This window comes from Pezoporus wallicus, unplaced genomic scaffold (assembly GCF_028554395.1).
Source record: "Pezoporus wallicus isolate ANWC-B61680 ecotype Strahan unplaced genomic scaffold, APGP_CSIRO_Pwel_v1 contig_7731, whole genome shotgun sequence".
Classification (NCBI taxonomy): Eukaryota; Metazoa; Chordata; class Aves; order Psittaciformes; family Psittacidae; genus Pezoporus; species Pezoporus wallicus.
This window is the reverse complement of record NW_026635361.1, coordinates 85842-104920: the sequence shown is the minus strand read 5'-3', so window position 1 is coordinate 104920 and position 19079 is coordinate 85842. Positions and strand designations below refer to the sequence as shown.

Here is a 19079-nt window from a genome sequence, read left to right as displayed (position 1 = left end):
CCAGGAGGAGATGGTGGAGATCAGGAGGGACGATAGGGACCAGAAGGGGCTGGTGAGAACTGGAGGGTACATCAGGATGAGACAACAGGGGCCAGGTGAGTAAGGTGGGGATCAGAAGGGGATAAGAGCAAGCAGAAAACATGGAGGTCTGGAGGGGTTGAAGATGGATTGAAGGTGGCTGGGAAGGGTTAACGAGGCCTCCTGGCTCTGAGCTGTGCCTAAGCAGGCTCCGATTTCGGCTGTAATTAGCTCTTGTTTGTTGGATGATAAATGATGCTTTGGCGTTGGCCGATGACAGAGGGTGACAGCTCCCACATTGCCGGCTCCAAGCCCTGCCAAAGCCTCCACTGACCCCATGGCACCAGGATTAAAGTTTAATGTGACTCTGGATCTGACCCAGGCACGCACCACCCTGGGGGCAGGGCCTGGGGACAGGCTGGTGGCCACCTTCAGGGCAAGAGGCTTTTTGGCACCAGGTGGTATTTTAGCACCAGCCTGGTGGCCACTGGCTATAAGCATATTGGCCACGGGACCGTTTCATGGGTTACCAAGAAGTTTGTTGATGAAATGTCACCCCAGGCTGGGTTGGGCCCCTGAGGCTGGCCCTGTGGGATGGCTGCGTGCCAGAGCGGGGCTGGTCCGTGTGGTCTGGGCACATTCCCGGGCATCGGTGGGTGCCAAGAGCCACCGCGGTGCTCCCTGGGGCAGGCTGAGAGCCTGCCTTGCGTCCACCTTTGGAGCAGCAGCTGCCTGGGGACCACAGTGGAGCAAGGGGAGCTCAGAGGCACCCGAAGGTGAGGGAGCAGGGCATGGTATGAATGCCAGGGCTGGCATGGTGCCTGCTTGGGCTTCAGCAGCGAGATGTGGCACCACAGTTGTTTGGGGACACAGAGGTCCCCAGGTGGGGCTGGGCACGGGCCCATGTCCCCAGCTTCTGCACATCATGTTTTCTCCTTGCAGATGAACCTCCTTGCCCAGGTAAAGGGGGAGCCGGTAGGAGAGCACCTGCACCGAGGCAGTGCCACCCCTCTACTGTGGCACCCAGCACCTAGAGACCCTGCAATGGGGGCATGACCAATGTTGAGTCTGAGGGTCCAAGGGGCAGCAAATGGGCGCTGGGAGGCTGCTCTGGGCTGGGGCTGGGTGTTAACAGGGTGCGTGCCAGCAGGGATTGGTGCTAGAATGGGGGGTGCTAGAAGGGATGGGTGCTAGCAGGGGGAGGTGCAAGCAGGGATGGATGCCAGCAGGGATGGGATGGGTCCCAGGCTTGCTCTGCCCCTCTCCCCACAGGTGAGCTCCCTGGTGCAGACCCTGCGAGCCTGGGATGTGCCGCTCCTCCAACCCCAGCGCTGGCTGGGCTCCTGGGTGCGACAGGCTTGGGGTGCTGGTGTGGGGACTGGGCAGGGGGTGGCATCGGTCTGGGCAGGGGCTGAGCCATGGCACTGGTGCTCTGGGTCCCATCTCCCAGCACCACTGGGGCTGACACCATGTGTTTGTTCTTCCAGGTGAGCAGCTCCAGGCAGGTAAGTGCTGGCATTCCCTCTGTGTCCCGCAATGACTGCCTCACCCCTGGCACAACAGGGCCAAATCCTGCATGCCTGCCCTCTTCCACAGCACCCAAGGGTGCTCAATACCAAGAGGAGGTGGTCCCTTCTTGGGGGATTCCCCATCCATTGAGACCCAAACTGTGCCCAAGTCACCATGGGGACAGGGGATGAGCCAGTGGGTTGGTGATACTGCCAGTGGCACCAGGGTACCAGTGTCCCTGAAACACAACCGGGTCTCCAGGCAGTAGCTGGGGCAGCGAGCACAGCGGCGTTCTTCCTCTGTGAGGGGTTGCTGGGCCAGCACTTCAATGTGGTCCCCAATGGGGTGGCTGAGCCCCAGCCCGGGGACCTCTTCCTGTTCCCACTGGCCTCGGGGGGCCCTGGCTGGTGGGGTGCCCACGCTGGCGTCTACTGCGGTGATGGGGAGATCATCCACCTGGAAGGTGAGCCCCAGGAGGTGGTCATACTGGGGGGAGGTCCCCATGGAAGGGACATGGGGTACAGCATCACCTTCACCCCACAGGCAGCTCAGGGATGTCCCCATCAGGGATCGTGGCCAAGCACAGCAAGAGCCACCTCCTGCGGTCACGGGGCCCAGCCAAGGTGCTGCGGAGGAAGGGAGGGATGGACATGGCCGCGCTGCAGCAGCGCATCCGGGTGGCCATGGACCAGCCGGTGGAGTACGACGCTGTCACCTGCAACTGCGTCCACTTCGCCCTCACCCTGCTGGGGCTGGGCCAGCTCGCTGGCGCCACGGTGTGTGCCACCACCCCAGGAACCCTGACACCCACCCCGGCCATGTGTCACCACAGCCCATCTTGTCTCCCAGGCATCCCCAGCACTGCAGTGATGGAGGTGGTGATGTGCCCGGGGACACGCGGAGCTGGAGCATCCTGCCTGGGGGACCAGTGTTGTGCGAGCAGCTTTGTCCTCCCTCTTACGTAGCAATAAATGGTTGCAGGGAGACCCTGCACCAACCCAGTTTGGTTTGTGTTCTTTTCAGGATTCCCAGGAGGGCTACAGGAGCCCATCCACACCAGGCACGAAGGGTAGGGCAGTGGGACAGGGGAGGTCATTTCTGCCTGTGTAGCTTAATTGCCATGCATCGATGAGATGCTTTATTACAGCTTGCTACCTGAAATGTGCCTGTTTTCATCTCGTGGTGGGTGGGAGCTGTCTGGGGAGCAGCCAGTCACTGGGGCTGATCCGCTGCCCAGGAACAGCCGAACTAAAACATTGCCAGTAGCAATGATCACCTGAGAACAACAACAACAGTAATTAATAATAATAATAATAGAAGAATGTAAACTATTGTAAGAATACTATAATTTAATGTATTACATAATATTTACATCATACATCATGTATAATATACTATATAGCATATATTATATCATATAGAATGTAGACTATATGATAGAATATAGAATATGATGGAATTAATATGATCTGCAATATAATGTTATCTATCATTATAGATAACATTATATAATGACATATGCAACATAACATGTATAGTGTATAATGTATTTGTTATTTATAACAAATGCTTATAACATGTAACATATATAATCTGTAATGTATAATGAATAATATTATACATACCATTGCATAACATATAATGTTATGTGACATATATATCAGATATAACATATGTTTAATGTATAATGTATAACATTTACCTAGTATATATTATATCATATAGGGACTGTGTAGGTCCCTGACTTGGTAGGGGGTTGGAACTGGATAATCTTAAGGCCCTTTCCAACCCCAACCACTCTATGATTCTATAATATTGGAAAATATATAATGTATATAATAGCATCTGATTAATATACTCTACTATATTATAGTGTAATGTAATATATAAATGCAATATGTGGTATATATTATGCAGCATATAATCGATAGTACAGAATATATAATGTATACTATATATACATATGAAATACCGTGTTATGTATGAAATAATAATATAATGCAATGTAACATGATACAGTATCATCTGATTTAATATAATCTGACATAATTCGAATACGTATAATTGTACAATCTATTCTGATGTATGACATATAACCCAAACACCGCTAATAACACCCTGAATCACTGCCGTGCTACCTCTCACTGGCACCGACCCTGCGCGGGGTGCGTGGCTGGGGACCCCCGACGGAGGCCGGGCGCGGCCCCCGGAGCATCCCCGGCGGCCGGGGGCCGCTGGCAGCGCTGGGCGGTCCCGGCCCCGCATGACGCTGACATCAGTCCCGGCATCCCACCCGCATCCCGCCCGCATCCCCCGCCATGGCGGCCAGCCCGGCCTACGGGGAGGACAAGGGGGGGGCCTCCAGCCTGGGCGAGCCCGAGTACGGCCACGACCCCGCCAGCGGCGGCATCTTCTCCTCCGACTACAAGAGGTGGGGACGCGGCGGGAGCTGGGGACAGCGGCGGAGCCGGGCCGGGGGCTGCCAGCGCGGGGTCTGGCCGCTGTCCCCGGCGGGGGCCCGGTACCCGGCTGCGGGGTGGCCATGGGCCGCGGGGTGGGGACGGGATGAGGATGACGATGAGGATGGGGACAGGGCACGCGGTCACGCCACCTCCACTGCAGGTTACAAAGGCCAGGGAGGCTGCTGGGGGAAAACGGCGAGGTTTTGGAGACAGTGTGGCGGGGAGGATGCGCAGGGACCCCCCGCACACACTGCACCCCCGCCCCTGGGCTGGAGGCACACAGGCACCGTGTCCCCCCCATGCGCTCTGCTGGCTCCTGCAGCTTTTGGGGGGCTCTTCGGTGACTGCCCCCCCCCCCCCCCCCCCCCCGGATCCCAAGCGGGGGGGGAGCTGGGAAATGTCACCTCTGTGTGGGGCAGGCTGCTAGGGGAAAGGGGGCAGGGATGCTGGGAGAGGGGGAGTCCCTGGAGCTGCAGGAACATGGGGGTCCCTTTGACCCCCCTGCCCTGGCAGTGTCCTGCATCCTGGCCCGCTGGCAATGTCACCCCTCCCTGACTCACTGATGGTGTCCCCCATTTAGGCAGTGTCCCACATTTAGGCAGTGTCCCCCATCCCTGGACCCCTCCCTAATGATGCAGCAGTCTTCCCCTGGCTGGATGTATCCCCCACCTCTGACCCCCTGGCATTGTCCCCAGTCTGGCAGTGACTCCCCTGTCATTACTGCCTGATAGTGTCCCCCAATGTGGCAGTGACACCCCAGTCCTGACTCACTGCCAGTGTCCCCAAAGGTGGCTGTGTCCCCTCATCCCTGTCCTGCTGGCAGTCCCCCAGGCTGGAAGTGTTCCCCAATTTGGCAGTGTCCCACATCCATGAGCCACTGGCAGTGTCCCCGTCTCACAGTGTCCCACCTCTTCCATGATCCACTGACATTGTCCCCCTATCTCTGGCCCCCTGTCAGTGTCCCCCAGCCTGGCAGTGGTCCCCTGTCCCCAGGTCTGGCAGTGTCCCCTCGCCCCTACTGTCAGTGTCCTTCCAGCCCTGACCTGCCATCAGTGTCCCGCAGTCCAGCAGGGTCCCCACCACCCTGCCCCACCGGCACTCCCTGGTATGGCAGCATCCTTCAGCCCTGACCACCTTGGCAGTGTCCCCCAGTCTGGCCAGGTTCCTCCAGTCACATGCCATCAGTGTCCCCCATGCTGGCAGTGTCCACCCATCCCTGGCCCCCCGGCAGTGTCCCCATCACTGCCCTTCACCAGATCCCATGCCCTTGTGGCCACACCACCTCTGCCGCCATCCCCGTGAACTAGGCACGGTGCAAGAGAAGCGTCACCCAGGTGGCACAAGCCCAGATGTCCCATTGTGCTACCCCACTGCCGTGCAGGGGTCCCTGGCCCTGGGGAAGGTGCTCCCTGCAGTGTCCCTGAGCCCTGCTGCAGGACGGGTGTCACTTGGGATGTGATACCCTGGGGTGGCCTTGTCCACCAGGAAGGGCGTTGCAAGTCTGCAACCCAACACCAACCCCACGTCAGGTTTCAGTGGCAGTGCCAGGAGGAGGAGCAGGGCCACAGCCCTGCCACCATCCCCAGGGCCACCACTGCTGGCTAAAGCCATGCTGTCCCTGCCACCAGTGCAGAAGCTGCTGCGGCAGCTACCGGCTGGGCCGGCAAAGCCACCGGCGGGTGGTGACACAGCCGAGGAGGTGACAAGCCCGGTGCTGGCCACCGAGGCCGGACAACCCGCCTGCTATAGCGCCCTGCAAGCCGACGAGCTGCGGCTGCTCGCCGGCCCCAAGCCCGCCGTGGCCACCAGCGCCGGGCCACCACTGCGGTAAGATCCCTCCAAGGAGCTCCCCTGCACCCTCCATTGATGGTGGCTCTGGATGAGCATGGCCCCATGGGTGCCACCCCCAGCTGCTGAGGGTGGACACAGCACAGGTCCCCCCGGTTTGGCTGGGACAGATGTCCCTTAGGAAAGTGGACAGTGGTGACAACCAGCCTTAGAAAAGACTGGTGGCAGTTTCCCAGACCAGGGAAGGGACCAGGGAAGGGCTCTGCATCAGGATGCACTGGCACATCCATGCCATCATGTCCATGAGGGATGGAACGAGGGACACACTCAGTGAGGCCAGGATGGAGCTGTTGATGGGCACCTGCTCCCTGGAAAATGATGTGGGGACATCCTGGTGTAACAACCACAGCTGGGCTGGGATAGGGTCTTGTCCCAGTGCCCAGGATGGGGACAGAGCTGGGTGCCAGCACTGCACTGGTCCCTCCATCTCCTCTTTCACCTGGCTGTAACCCAGTTCCTGTCCCCATCAATATTGCATGGGGAAGGGTTCTGTTGTCACCCTGGTGGCAGCGGCAGGCTGGGAGCAGCAAAAAAAAAAAAAAAAACTAAAGATGGTTCAAAATGACTAAAAAAAGGAAAATGGGATTTTTTTTTTTGCCCCGTGTGGCACAGACACGATGACCTCAAGGAGATGCTTGATAGCAACAAGGATTCGCTCAAGCTGGAGGCCATGAAGAGGATCGTGGCGGTGGGTGTTAGATGGGTGGGTGCTGCTGGTGCCAAGCTGTGCTGTGCCGTGTTGGCCAGCCGGAGTCATGCTGCTCCTTTAACCCCTAGATGATCGCCCGGGGTAAAAACGCCTCGGACCTCTTCCCAGCTGTGGTGAAAAACGTTGCCTGCAAGAACATTGAGGTGAGGAAGGTCTCGAGTGGCCCTGGTGGCATCCATCGGTGTCCCCAGGGACTGGTGCCTCACCTGCAGGCAGGACTTGGGGACGGGCTGGGTTCTGCAGGGCTCTGAGGTGGCTTGACCACCTTCACCTCACAGGTGAAGAAGTTGGTGTATGTCTACCTGGTGCGCTATGCAGAGGAGCAGCAGGATCTGGCCTTGCTCTCCATCTCCACCTTCCAGCGAGGACTTAAGGTGGGCTGCTCTGGGGACCCAGGGGGAGCCTGGGGGAGTAGCAAGCCTCCCGTGGCTGCACTGCAGCCCCTGCATGTCCCCACAGGATCCCAACCAGCTGATCCGTGCCAGCGCCCTGCGGGTCCTCTCCAGCATCCGTGTGCCCATCATCGTGCCCATCATGATGCTGGCCATCAAGGAGGCCGCCTCAGACATGTCTCCCTATGTGCGCAAGACAGCCGCCCATGCCATCCCCAAGCTGTACAGGTAATGGGGGTTCAGCTGCTGAGTTTTGGGTGCATCAGCAAGGGTGCAGGGTCTCAGCCGTGCGGTGCAGGCAGGTACAGGCAGGGATGGGGGGTTGCTCTGGCCCCACTTGCCCTACTTTTCCCTCACAGCCTTGACTCGGACCAGAAGGACCAGCTCATCGAAGTGATCGAGAAGCTGTTGGCGGACAAGACCACGGTGAGCAGGGCGCCAGGTCCCCCCGGCCCCTAAATCTGGGGACATGACCATGCCCCCTGACCTGGCACCCTCATGGGAAAGCAGCCATCCTTGCAGATGCCACCATCCTCACTGATCCAACACTTGATGGTGCAGGGATGCAGCTATCCCCAGAGCCAACAACTCTGTGGGTATGTCACTGTCCCCACCAAGCCAGCATCCTCATGGGGATGCCACCAGCCACACTGATCCAGAGGGAGCCATCTCCACCAAACCAGCATCCTCATGGGAATGTAGCCAGCCCTGCAGAGCTGGAGTCCTTGCGTGAACCCTGCTGTCCCCAACAGACCAATACCCTCATGGGGATCCCACCAGCTCCACTGAGCTGCCATCCCATCCCCATTCTCACGGGGATGCCACCATCCCCATCAAGCCAGCACCACGACGAAGATGCCACCACCCTGGGCTTTCCCTCCACAGCTGGTGGCCGGCAGCGTGGTGATGGCATTTGAGGAGGTGTGCCCGGAGCGCATTGACCTCATCCACAAGAACTACCGCAAGCTCTGCAACCTGCTCATCGACGTGGAGGAGTGGGGGCAGGTGGTCATCATCAACATGCTCACCCGCTACGCACGCACCCAGTTTCTCAGCCCCAACCAGAACGTGAGCGTGGGATCCTCAGGGTGCCCTTGGAGCCCCTGGAGAGGTGGGGTGAAAGGATGGGTGCTGCTGGGGGGGTGTAAGGTGTCCCACCTCCTGACAGGAGTCCTTGCTGGAGGAGAGCGCCGAGAAAGCTTTCTATGGCTCCGAGGAGGAGGACACCAAGGACCCCAAGGCAGAGGCGGCCTCACTGGCCAAGCGCAAGCCGTATGTCATGGACCCTGACCACCGCCTGCTCCTGCGCAACACCAAACCCCTGCTGCAGAGCCGCAATGCTGCGGTGAGCCCCCCACTCTCCATCCCCTGAGGCTACCAATGGTGTCCATCAGCTGGGGCCTATGATGTCCCCACCGGCCAAGGAGCCACCGAGGTGCTTGAGGGACACCCAGGGTCAGGCTTCCCCCGGGTGCTGTGGGGGACACAGCCATCCCTCAGGGTGTCCCTGTGCCCACTGGCTGACGCTTGGATGTGTCCCCGCAGGTGGTGATGGCCGTGGCACAGCTCTACTTCCACCTGGCACCCAAGGCAGAGGTTGGGGTCATCGCCAAGGCGCTGGTGCGGCTCCTGCGGAGTCACAGGTCTGTGGTCACAGGTCTGTGGAGTCACAGGTCTGGGTTACAGTGGTTCCCTACCCCACCCCCTGGTTGGTGGGACCCATCAGAAGCCTCAAGACCCTAGGAGAGAGCCCCCATAAAGCCCAGCCCTGCAGGGACATCAGCTTGGGGTGAATCACCAAAACAGATTGGCCTGGCCCAACCCAGACATTGGGTGGCAGTGTCATGGTGGCACCAGCTTGGTGATGGGTCCTGCCCCATCTTCACAGGACCAGCTGGGGGGGTCTGGCTCTGCCCCACTGATGGTGTCCTCTCTTTGTTCCTGCAGCGAGGTGCAGTATGTTGTGCTGCAGAACGTGGCCACCATGTCCATCAAACGGCGGGTGAGGCTCGGACTCAGTGTGGGAGAGTTGCCCTGTTGACTCTGAAGCGGAATGAGGGCAAGCCAGCAGGGTCACCAGGGTGGCCTTGGCAAGGAGGGGACAGGGATGGCACTAATGCCACTGGCTCTGCATGCAGGGGATGTTTGAGCCATACCTGAAGAGCTTTTACATCCGCTCCACGGACCCCACACAAATCAAGATCCTCAAGGTGAGCTGGAAACACCCAGTAGAACCTATCACTGCTTTGGGGCTTCACAGAGCCCTTCCCTATGGGGCAGCTGTCCTTCACAGCCTGGGGACAGGAGGAGAGGCAGGACCCTGTGCCCCAGCACCATGCCCCTCTGATGCTCATCTCTTCCTCTTTCCTGCAGCTGGAGGTCCTCACCAACCTGGCCAATGAGACCAACATTTCCACTATCCTGCGGGAGTTCCAGGTATGCCATGGTCATCCTGAGGCCACTGGAGTGCCACCCCACATGGCTCTGGGTGCATAAACTTCACCACGGAGGGGATGGAGGATTCCCTACCAGCAGGAGTGGGCTGAGGCCATGCCAACCCCATGGATGGTTCCAAAGAACCCAAACGTGTGACCATCACATGGGGACATGCCCAGCACTGGCAGGTGGGTGACATGTCATGTGTGTGTGTGTCCCATGCCTGCACAGACCTACATCCGCAGCATGGACAAGGACTTTGTGGCAGCCACCATCCAAGCCATCGGGCGCTGTGCCACCAACATCGGGAAGGTGCGGGACACCTGCCTCAACGGCCTGGTCCAGCTCCTCTCCAACCGGGACGGTGAGTGCCTGCGGTGGGGTCCAAACAGGGGCTCCATCGCCCTCGGGGCAGGACCCCACTGAGGCCGAGGTCTCTGCCCACAGAGCTGGTGGTGGCCGAATCCGTGGTGGTCATCAAAAAGCTGCTGCAGATGCAGCCGGCACAGCACAGCGAGATCATCAAGCACATGGCCAAGCTCACTGACAACATCCAGGTGGGTCGGGACGTTGCGGGACCCACGGGCCCGGGGCAGCAGCAGCGGTGCCACGTGCGCGGGGCCGTTTGCAGGTGCCGATGGCGCGGGCCAGCATCCTGTGGCTCATCGGCGAGTACTGCGAGCACGTGCCCAAGATCGCACCCGATGTGCTGCGCAAGATGGCCAAGTCCTTCACCAACGAGGAGGACATCGTCAAGTTGCAGGTCATCAACCTGGCAGCAAAACTCTACCTGACCAACTCCAAGCAGGTACCGGTGACATGGCCCAATAATGCGCCTCAGTTTCCCCAGTGTGGAGGGAAAAGCTGGCCCTGAGCACGTCCTCTGGTGCAGAGCAAGCTGCTGACCCAGTATGTCCTCAACTTGGCGAAGTACGACCAGAATTACGACATCCGCGACCGGGCCCGCTTCATCCGCCAGCTCATCGTGCCCACTGAGAAGAGCGGGGCCCTCAACAAATACGCCAAGAAGCTCTTCCTGGCCCAAAAGCCTGCTCCCATCTTGGAGTCCTCCTTCAAAGGTACCCCCACTGGTCACAGGCCATGGGGACACAGGGCCAGCTGTCGGCACGGTGCTGAATGGCCACCCCTGAGCTGCTGCCCCCTCTCACCCTGCCCTAGATCGGGACCATTTCCAGCTGGGCTCCCTGTCCCACCTGCTCAACGCCAAGGCTGTGGGCTACCAGGAGCTGCCTGACTGGCCGGACGAGGCCCCTGACCCCTCTGTGAGGAACGTGGAGGTGCGTAGAGCACCCCAAGGTGCTGGGTGCATGGGGGCCAAGGCAGCGGTGTCATCTCAAGGTCTTCAGAGGGTCCCGGAAGGTGCCCACACCCCACTTGGGCACAGGAAGGGGAGGGACAAGGTTTGGGACCCCCACCCGTGGGTGATGGCCCCGCTCCATCAGCCCTGTTCTGGCAGGTTCCGGAGTGGACCAAGTGCACCAGCCGGGAGAAGAGGAAGGAGAAGGCAGAGAAACCTTTCTACTCCGACTCAGATGGGGAGTCAGGGCCCACGGAGTCAGCGGACAGTGGTGAGGACCCAGTGGCATGGCAGGGCATGGGGCAGGGGACACTGCCATAGGGACATCCCATCATGGTGGGGACATGGCAGGGGACATGGAGGGATGGCTCAGGGATGCAGTAGAAGGACACAGGGATGTAGGGATGCAGAGGGAGCATGCCGTGAAGAGCATGCAGTGCAGGGGTGCAGCAGGGTGGGGGGGAGGCAGCAGCGGGTGTGGGGATGCAGTGGGAGGCTGGGGGGGGATGCAATGGGATGCAGCAGGGAGCTGTGGGGCCGTGGGGGGGATGCAGCAGCAGGGCTGAGCCGTGCCCCCTGCCTGCAGAGCCTGAGTCTGTCAGTGAGGAGAGCGGCAGCTCCAGCAGCTCCAGCTCTGGCAGCGAGGAAGAGGAGGAAGAGGAGGAGGAAGGCAGCGGGGAGCAGTCTGAGGACAAGGAGGAGGAGGAGGAGAAGAGGTCGAAGAGGAAGGAGAAGGAAGGCTCCCGGAAGGCAGCTGCGGGGAGTGCGGGCAGGTACCCCCTGGGAAAGCGGGGTGCCCCAGCCAAACCCCTGCCTGCCCTGAGCCAGGCCCTCCCCACAGCCCCAGCGAGGATGAGGAGGAAGAGGAGGGGACAAAGAAGGCCAAGAAGAAGAAGGCAGTTCCGGGGAGGAAGGGCCATGCCGAGACATCATCAGAGGAGGCCAGCACCTCTGAGAGCAGCTCCTCAGGCTCCGAGTCGGGCTCCGAGGCAGAGGCCAAGCGGAGGAAGGCGGTGAGGGCCGGGCTGGGCTGGGGATAGCGCAGGGACACCTGGACTCCCCGCTTACACCCCCCCACTTCTTTGCCCCTCGCAGCCCCCAAGAAGCAGGGCCGGCCCCAAGGAGATCTCCCTGCTCGACCTGGATGACTGTGAGTGTCTGCCCAGGGCACACGGGGTGGCTGTGCCGGTGGCACCGGGGGAACTGAGGAACAGTCACTGAGGTCAGGGCCCCACCGGCCCTCTGGGAGCTGCAGAACTGGGACAAGGACCAGTGGGGTGGGCAGTCCTTGTCCCCAGAGGGTGGCTGTGGGACAGGGGACTGTGCTTTTGGGGTTGTTCCTACAGGATTGTCCCCATGCAGGTGTGCTACCAGGGCTGTCCCCATGCGGCTGTCCCATGGGGCTAATGGGGTAGTCCCCATAGGACTGTGACTCATCAGAGCTCTGTTAACCCTTTCCCCCCACCCCTGCAGTCACCCCCCCTCCTCCCCAGCCCATCCCCTCCAGCAGCGTCATCTCCACCAGCCTGGTGACTGACCTGGAGGGCCTCACGCTCACTGACACGTCCCTGACACCCACTGTAAGTGTCCCCCATGCCCTTCCTGGGGTGTCCCAGGACCCCTGTCCCCCATGGGGGCTGCAGGCTGGGGGGTCAGCATCCCACACCAGCCCCTCGGCCCCTGGCAGCTGCTGAGCCCTGCGTTCGGTGCGGTGAGGACCTACGAGCTGCTGCACCGCATGGCGGGCGAGGGGCTCTCAGTGGAGTACTGCTTCAGCCGCCGGCCCTTCCCGGGGGACCCCCACATGGTGGCCGTCCACATCCAGATCTCCAACAACACTGACGCCGAGGTGAAGAGCCTGCGGGTCAGTGAGCCCAAGCTGCTCTCCGGGATGAGGATCCAGGAGTTCCCAGAGATCGGTAGGGCATGGCACGGCTGCGATGCTGTGAAGGGGTAAATGGGGACAGGGCTTGGCTGGTGGAGGGGACACGGGACGCAGTGTTAGCACTGTGGTTTCAGAGCGCCTCGCGCCCGGGGACACGGCCAGCGTGGTGATGGGCATCGACTTCTGCGACTCCACACAGGCAGCCAACTTCCAGCTGTGGTGAGTGCCCAGTGTCCCAGGGGTGCTCTGGGGATGGGGGATAGCAGGACAGGCACCTGGATCCTTCACAGGAGGGGAGAAACTGGGGGGGGAGACGAGGAGGTGGCAGCAGCCCCAGGTCCAGCCTGACTTCCCCCTATTCCCAAGGCCTTATGTGCTTCAGTTTCCCTCCAGCCACTGCCTGCCCAGGGCAGGGATGGGAAGCGGGACACAAAAAGGGACATTCTGAGCATGTGCCCCCCTCACCTGCCTGTCTCCCCAGCACCCACACGCGCCACTTCTACGTCTCCATCCAGCCGCCCGTGGGGGAGCTCATGGCCCCTGTCTTCATGAGCGAGAACGAATTCAAGAAGGAGCAGGGTGAGTGGGGGACAGGGACAGGGGCTGCACAGGCACCCACTGCCCCAGTGCCAATGTTCATGCCCCATTTTGTCCCCTCTGCCGCTCTCACCGTGGCCCTAGAGCACCTCGCACAGCCAGGCGAGGGTAAGTGGCCACTTGGCAGGTCCCTAGACTAGCTCTGCCCCCTCATCCCCCTGCAGTGACTGCCCTGGCACCAGGGTGGCCCCACCAGGTCCCCACACACCGTGGAGGACTCATGCCACCCTGGTGCTCCCAGTGATGGGGACACCCTGGCCCAGCATCCCCCTGCTCCTGGAGGAGCAGCAGACAGGGGTCTGTGCTAAGCGGTGGGTGCTTGGTGCCCTGTGGCACCTGGCCCCATTGCTGCTGGTGACTGGACGAGCCTGTCCCCAGGATCGCTGCCACTGGGCAGGGACACAGGGATGAGCCCAGTAAGGGTTGTGGAAGAAGGTTTTTCCAGCTAGGCTGGAGAGGAGCAAGCAGGGCAGGCAGCTTGGGACGTCATGGGGGACAGAGATGCAGGGAGCTGGCAGCTGGAGGGGCTTGGTCTGGGAATGCCAAAACAGGGCCTGGCAAGCACTGCTGGATGCGTGGCCAGAGACAGGCAGGTGCCTCTGCTGCCTGCTCCAGGGAAGCTGACAGGCATGAGCGAGATCACGGAGAAGCTGACGCTGCCCGAGAAGTGCCGGAGCGACCACGCTATCGTCCAGCAAGTGACCTCAGCTGCCAACGTGGGCCGTGTGCCCTGCGGTGCCAACAACGAGTACAGGTAGTGCTGTCACCTTCCCCGTCCCACACCAACCACAGCAGGGGCGCTCAGGGCTTGCTTTGGGACAAAAAGCCTGCGTGAACCCACATGTGATGGTGGCTGGGCGTGGAGGATGCCTCGCTGGTTCCCACCGGAGCATCCTGGGGGCAGGAGAGTGAGAGGGGGACAGCTCACCTTGAACCCTATGTTCACCGGTGGGCAGGTTCGCAGCCAAGACGATGACAAGCGGGAGCCTCGTGCTCATCACCCTGGAGCGATGGGAGGGTGCTGCGGCCCAGCTGACCGTCAACAGCGAGAAGATGGTTATCGGCACCATGCTGGTGAAGGACATCATCCAGGCCCTGGCGCAGTGACAGCCAGGCCCTGCCCTCCCACCCTGCTCTGCCCCACACTGCTCCCCAAAACACTCCTTGGCCTGATTCCTGCTGGGTTATCCCCCGCTCCAATCCCCGGAGGGGCAGCAGGCAGTGACCCCTGGGCCAGCTTCACTGCTGGGAGGACGGAGCCATATGGGGCATACAGGATGCAGAGTGATGTCCCGCTCAGAAGGGTGGTGCTGGCTCCAGCCCCCGTGGGAGCACAGCGTGCCTCCAGCCCCCAGCCCCTCTCCCCATCTCCCAGTGTAACCCTTATTTATTATGGCCAGGATCTCCCAATAAAGTTCTTCTCAAACCCGCTCCCTTCCCCTGCTCTGCTCTGTGTGCGCAGCAGCCAAGATCAGCCCCAAACTGCCCCACGCTGGCCTCTGCCAGCCCCCCTGGGGCAGCACTGGGGGCATCAGGGGACCAGCAAATGGGAACACGAGTCCCCCAGGGCTGCTGGAGAAAACCCCACATGGACACAGGTGCCCTGCACAGGGGGACAGGAGGCGTTCGGTGCTATCCAGGGATCTAAGGAGTCCTGGGAGGTTTCCAGCTATTTACTCCAAGTGGAATAGCTCGTGCTTTGACGGCAGAAACGCCTGCAGCATCAGGGCCGGGTCTATTCTGCAGTGTCACGGGAGGGATCCCTGGCGCCAGCCCTGGGGAGGTTTTCATCTCCGAACTGGGATTACAAAGGCAAAAAAAGGTGGAAAAGTGCCTGCTACAGCACGGGCTGGGCGCGCTCGGAGAGCCCCGGCTGCCCTGCGGCCGCGGCCGGCAGTGAGCACGGGAAGGGCTGACCCCGAACACGCAGGGCGAGGCGGCCCCCAGCGGAACCCCCTCTGCGCTTCTGGCCCGTGAGAGGCCCCTGCCCGCAGCGGCCGCTCCAGGAAGCGCCGGGCGCCACCGGCTCGTTCCCCCCGGGAAAACCCCGCTCCCGCGCGGGCCGTGGCGGCGGCGGCAGCCCCCGCTCCCCGCCGCAACCCCGCGGGCGCCGCTCCCGGCCGTGAGGCGGCCCCGGGAGCCGGGACCGCGCCGAGCGTCGTGAGGAGAGCGGGAGCCGCGCCCGCGCGGAGCACGCCGGGACACGGGAGGAGCAACTTGAGGGGGGCAGCGGCGCGCTCCACGCGGCGGGCGGGCCCCGCGCGCATGCGCTGTGGCCCCTCCCTTCAGCAGCGTTCCCCCCCCCACCCCAACCCCGGCGGGGCGGTCGCACATAAAAGCCGGCGGGGCGGGCAGGGCTCCCCGCTGCTGCCGCTTCCTTCCCCTCCCCTCCGGGATCCGCCCGCCCGCAGTGCCGCCCATGGCCTTCCCGCCGGTGAGAGGTGGGGGGAGACTGGGAGGGACACGTGCCGGCGGGCCCGGTGCCTCACGGAGCCGAGGCGGCGGGCGCGGCCCCTTTAAGGACTCCCCCGTCACGTGGTTTCACACGTTGGCGGCGTTGTGGGGGGCGGGAGCGGCGCTGAGGTGATTCCCTTTCCTCTCCCGTGTGGTGGCGGAGCGGGGATGGGGTCCCGGCCCTCGGCGCACCCGCGGGGACCGGCTCCGGGGCGGGGGGAGCCGCGGGATGAGTCCCCGCTCACCCCCCTCCCTCCTCCGGAGCCGGGTCCCGCTGTTGCGTGGCGCCCTGAGGTGCGGCGGCTCCGTGCCCTGAGAGAACAGCGGCCTCTGAGGGAGCTTCGCCTCAGGGAACCCATCAGCAGCCCCCTGCCACCTGCAGGGGTGAAGCTGGCACTGGAAGAAACCCAGTCCCAGTTCGGCGAGCGTGTGGTGCCCGTGGGTGCCCTCATCGCAGGATATTAGGGGTGACCTGAGCTGCAGGTGCTGAGCTCTGGTTCCTGGTGGTGGGTGTGTTTTGGCTGAGGTGCTCCGGGGCTTGCTTGGCAGCAGGTGGTTCCGAGTGCTTCTGAGCTCTTTTTAGCATACAGAGCAAACGGAGCTGCTGTTTTACCCTTAAACAGGTGGCTGTGAGCCCCGTGTAGCAAAACAGAGCTTTGCTGGTGACCCAGGAGACTAGGTCCCTGGTTGTGCTGTGTGGCCAGGAGGCTTTCTGAAAAGCGTGTTTATTTCTACCCTCCAGTATTCCCCAGCTAAACCCAATTATCACTCGTTGCAGCTGCTTTTGTGGCAGGGTGATGATATGTGCTGCAGCTGGGGTGCTGCTGAGGGCTCAGGTTGGGTATGCCAAGGGTGGAATCTGGGCTTTCTGAGGATTTTGAGGATTCTGTTGCTTTGCTGCAGCTTCCCTAAACAGCAAGTCTTCCTAAACCAAATGAGACCTTATTCTGCTTTTATAATGTACTGAAACACACAGCTGTGGTGTTGCTTGAGTGAGGGCTTCAAAATGTCTTGTTTCATAAAAAGAAAACCATAAAGTAGGTGCCTTGACAGGGAAGCTTCCTGAGAGACAGGAGTTCTGGTGAAATCGGTGCTGTTCTGAAGTCAGCACCCCCCTGTAAAGTGCTACCATCAAAATCCCTTCCAACCTTGATTCCAGTCAGGTGTCTCCCAGACCTCCCCATCTTGAACCTTGGAGAAGCTGCTGAAGCTCACCCTTTGTGAGTGTGGTGCAGGCTACCCTAACCCTCCCCCTGTGCTGGTGGGGGTGTTGCTTGATGAGTGCTGCTGCTTGGTAGGAACAGTTACACCAATATTATGCTTTAAACTGGTGTAGCTGACTTCAGCTTGGGAAGTGAAATTTACCAGTACAAAAGGACTTTTAAGAGCTGCCTTTCATCAAAGCATGGAGTTACCTTGGCTTGTTTATGTTGAGACTGGCACCATTTTAACAGCGTCTTGCATGTTGTCTTGGGGTTCAAGGCCCCTTTGGCTGTAGATGCAGTGCTGAGAACCCCTTTGGGCATTGGCTTGGTGCTGCCTCGGTGGGATTTTGACAAAAGATGTCAAAAGCAAAGGCTGAGTGGTAGCTGCTGTGGAGAAGCCTTCTCTGCTGCAGAGTAGTCTCAAGGCGCTAATGCAGATCTTGGCCATACCAGCAGCTGAGCTGTGTTTAATGACTTCCCTGAGGAACAGGGTATCCTGATCCTGTGTGGGGCTGCTGTGGGTTCTGCCTAGCCCTGGGATTTCATTATCTGTAGGTTTCCTGCAGGTTAGTCTGCCTCAGAGCTGTGGAGGTGCCTTCATTTCCACTCACGTTGGACATCTCTGATGGCTTTTGGAATGATAGAAGTGTCTGGAGCCCGACAGTCCCTCTTCAAATCCTCATAGCATCCTGTGGATGCATCTTCCTGCATGGACATGGGTTCTTGCCTGAGGGTTTAGCTGAGCCAGGATCGAGTGGACTGCTGTCTGAGGTTCACCTTGCTGTGTCTGTGATACTGAAGCAGGGGATCACCAGCTCTGTGCCTGGGCTGTAACTGCTGCTGCTGTATGGAGGACTGCCAGAGAAGCCTATGTGAGTTTAACTGTTGTGAAATCCTTCAAGATGGAGCACTGGAAGTGAATCCTTGCTGGGCTTGAGTGCTCCTTTGCTTGTCTTGGCCTGGGGATGTGGGAACAGAGCAGGTTCTGGAGGATGCAGCCTCAGGCGTGATATTTCCCTGTGCTTTATTTGCTGAGACTAAAGGCTATGGATGTATTCTCCAGTTACACATTTGCACACCCTTTCCAAGGGACTATCCAGGCTGCTGAATAGTTTGGGCCCTGTATGCTTTGAAGATCTGAGGGGATCGGCTCAAAGGAGTATCTCTGTTTTAGGGATTTAGGGAGGAGCTTTACCAAGGGGAGGTGTAGACACAAGCCACTTCCTCCGAGGGATTGGATGCCAGCTCCTGCGTCTGGGATGCTTGCAGTATCTCTAGGATATACTTGACAGTCTTAAGGGTAAAAGTGCTGTAAGTGGAAGGAATGTTCTTGGAGATTCTTGGCTGTACTCTTACTGTTTTCTGCTCTTGTTTGTAGCAGCACCGGTGCTGCCAGTTTTGGGAACTGAGCAGGAACAGGACAGGCATTTGGTTTGCTGCTCGGGTTTATTTTTGTCTTGCTAGCACGAACTCTGAGGGAAATGCCTTCCCTCCTGCTGGGGGTGGTTCTTTAGCAGTAACAGGGGTGGAATACGGAGTTTCACCCCGGTGCCAAAGACACCTAATGTGGCACTTTTTATTCAAGATAACTGGCAGTACTTTCTTAAATTGAGTTTCTTTCAGCTCAATTTATAGCTTTTTCAGCTTCCTCAGCTGCTTTTTATAAAGATGACTTAAAGCTTGCTCTGCCTGTTTTCTCCTGCCTGAAGCTCGTCTTCAGGCCTCCATGTTTTCCTCTTGGCTTGTGAATGCTCCTGCATTGTGCCCACGGAATGCCAGGACCTTACCTGGGGGTGGGCTGAGCCGCTCAATAGATAAAAGATCCGGGACCCTGTACTGAGTAGATGTTAATAGTCTTTTAAGGGTCTGAGATCCTGAATCAATTGTTCGGGTCCTGCCTGGAGGCATCGTGTGTGTTGACAGCTCAGCAACTTATTCCTGCTCCTTCCAGGAAAGGGTTCTCTTTGTTTTTTTAGCTACATGCTCTCCGTGTGGAGGAAAACTATCACATCGTGCATTGTAGCAGTAAAATTGCCCCTAATGATAGGGTTTAGGGGGGAGCTGCAAGTTGCACACTTAGGCTGGGCTAAAGTTCCTGTGTGCATGTGAAATTCGGTTATACCTGCCATAGGCTGCATACTGGAAAGCTTGGTAAGGGATCTTCTGGAAGGAAAACCAGGTCGGTGTTTCAGGCTTGCCAGTGGCTGAGCTGGAGGATAAGTGTCAGGGAAGTCAGGCCCAAACCA

General features: G+C 59.7%; 3 protein-coding genes across 7 annotated transcripts in view; all 3 read left to right on the top strand.

The window, feature by feature from the left end:
* Window positions 1-659: 659 nt before the first annotated feature.
* Window positions 660-2518, top strand: LOC130605130 (uncharacterized). Of its 3 annotated transcripts, XM_057420362.1 has the most exons (7): window positions 661-794; window positions 961-978; window positions 1291-1365; window positions 1506-1523; window positions 1789-1990; window positions 2071-2303; window positions 2377-2518. In XM_057420362.1, exons 2-7 carry the CDS (start codon window positions 961-963, stop codon window positions 2395-2397), a joined length of 567 nt encoding a protein of 188 aa, XP_057276345.1. In that variant the 5' UTR covers window positions 661-794; the 3' UTR covers window positions 2398-2518. The 3 variants fall into 3 exon arrangements, with proteins under 3 accessions (XP_057276328.1, XP_057276345.1, XP_057276337.1); XM_057420345.1 differs by having other exon boundaries at window positions 660-794; window positions 2071-2518; XM_057420354.1 differs by lacking the exons at window positions 661-794; window positions 961-978; window positions 1291-1365 and having other exon boundaries at window positions 1488-1523; window positions 2071-2518.
* A 1163-nt stretch (window positions 2519-3681) lies between these two features.
* Window positions 3682-14419, top strand: AP3B2 (adaptor related protein complex 3 subunit beta 2). The gene is made up of 27 exons (XM_057420614.1): window positions 3682-3958; window positions 6450-6525; window positions 6615-6689; window positions 6825-6920; window positions 7006-7166; window positions 7298-7364; window positions 7824-8006; window positions 8107-8283; window positions 8484-8581; window positions 8886-8940; window positions 9077-9148; window positions 9312-9374; window positions 9606-9738; window positions 9822-9931; window positions 10006-10182; window positions 10267-10453; window positions 10554-10672; window positions 10852-10963; window positions 11279-11465; window positions 11534-11705; window positions 11788-11842; window positions 12166-12272; window positions 12380-12611; window positions 12712-12796; window positions 13059-13156; window positions 13790-13928; window positions 14131-14419. Exons 1-27 carry the CDS (start codon window positions 3846-3848, stop codon window positions 14279-14281), a joined length of 3300 nt encoding a protein of 1099 aa, XP_057276597.1. The 5' UTR covers window positions 3682-3845; the 3' UTR covers window positions 14282-14419.
* Window positions 14420-15432: 1013 nt separating this feature from the next.
* The window catches only part of CPEB1 (cytoplasmic polyadenylation element binding protein 1), a 38529-nt gene continuing 34882 nt past the window's right edge, over window positions 15433-19079 (top strand). For 2 of the 3 annotated variants that reach the window (XM_057420579.1, XM_057420571.1), the window contains exon 1: window positions 15479-15608. In XM_057420579.1, the coding sequence (XP_057276562.1) occupies window positions 15594-15608 (15 nt within the window). In that variant the 5' untranslated portion in view covers window positions 15479-15593. Of the gene's footprint in view, window positions 15609-19079 lie in introns of all 3 variants that reach the window. The other variant, XM_057420587.1, reaches the window with a different exon arrangement.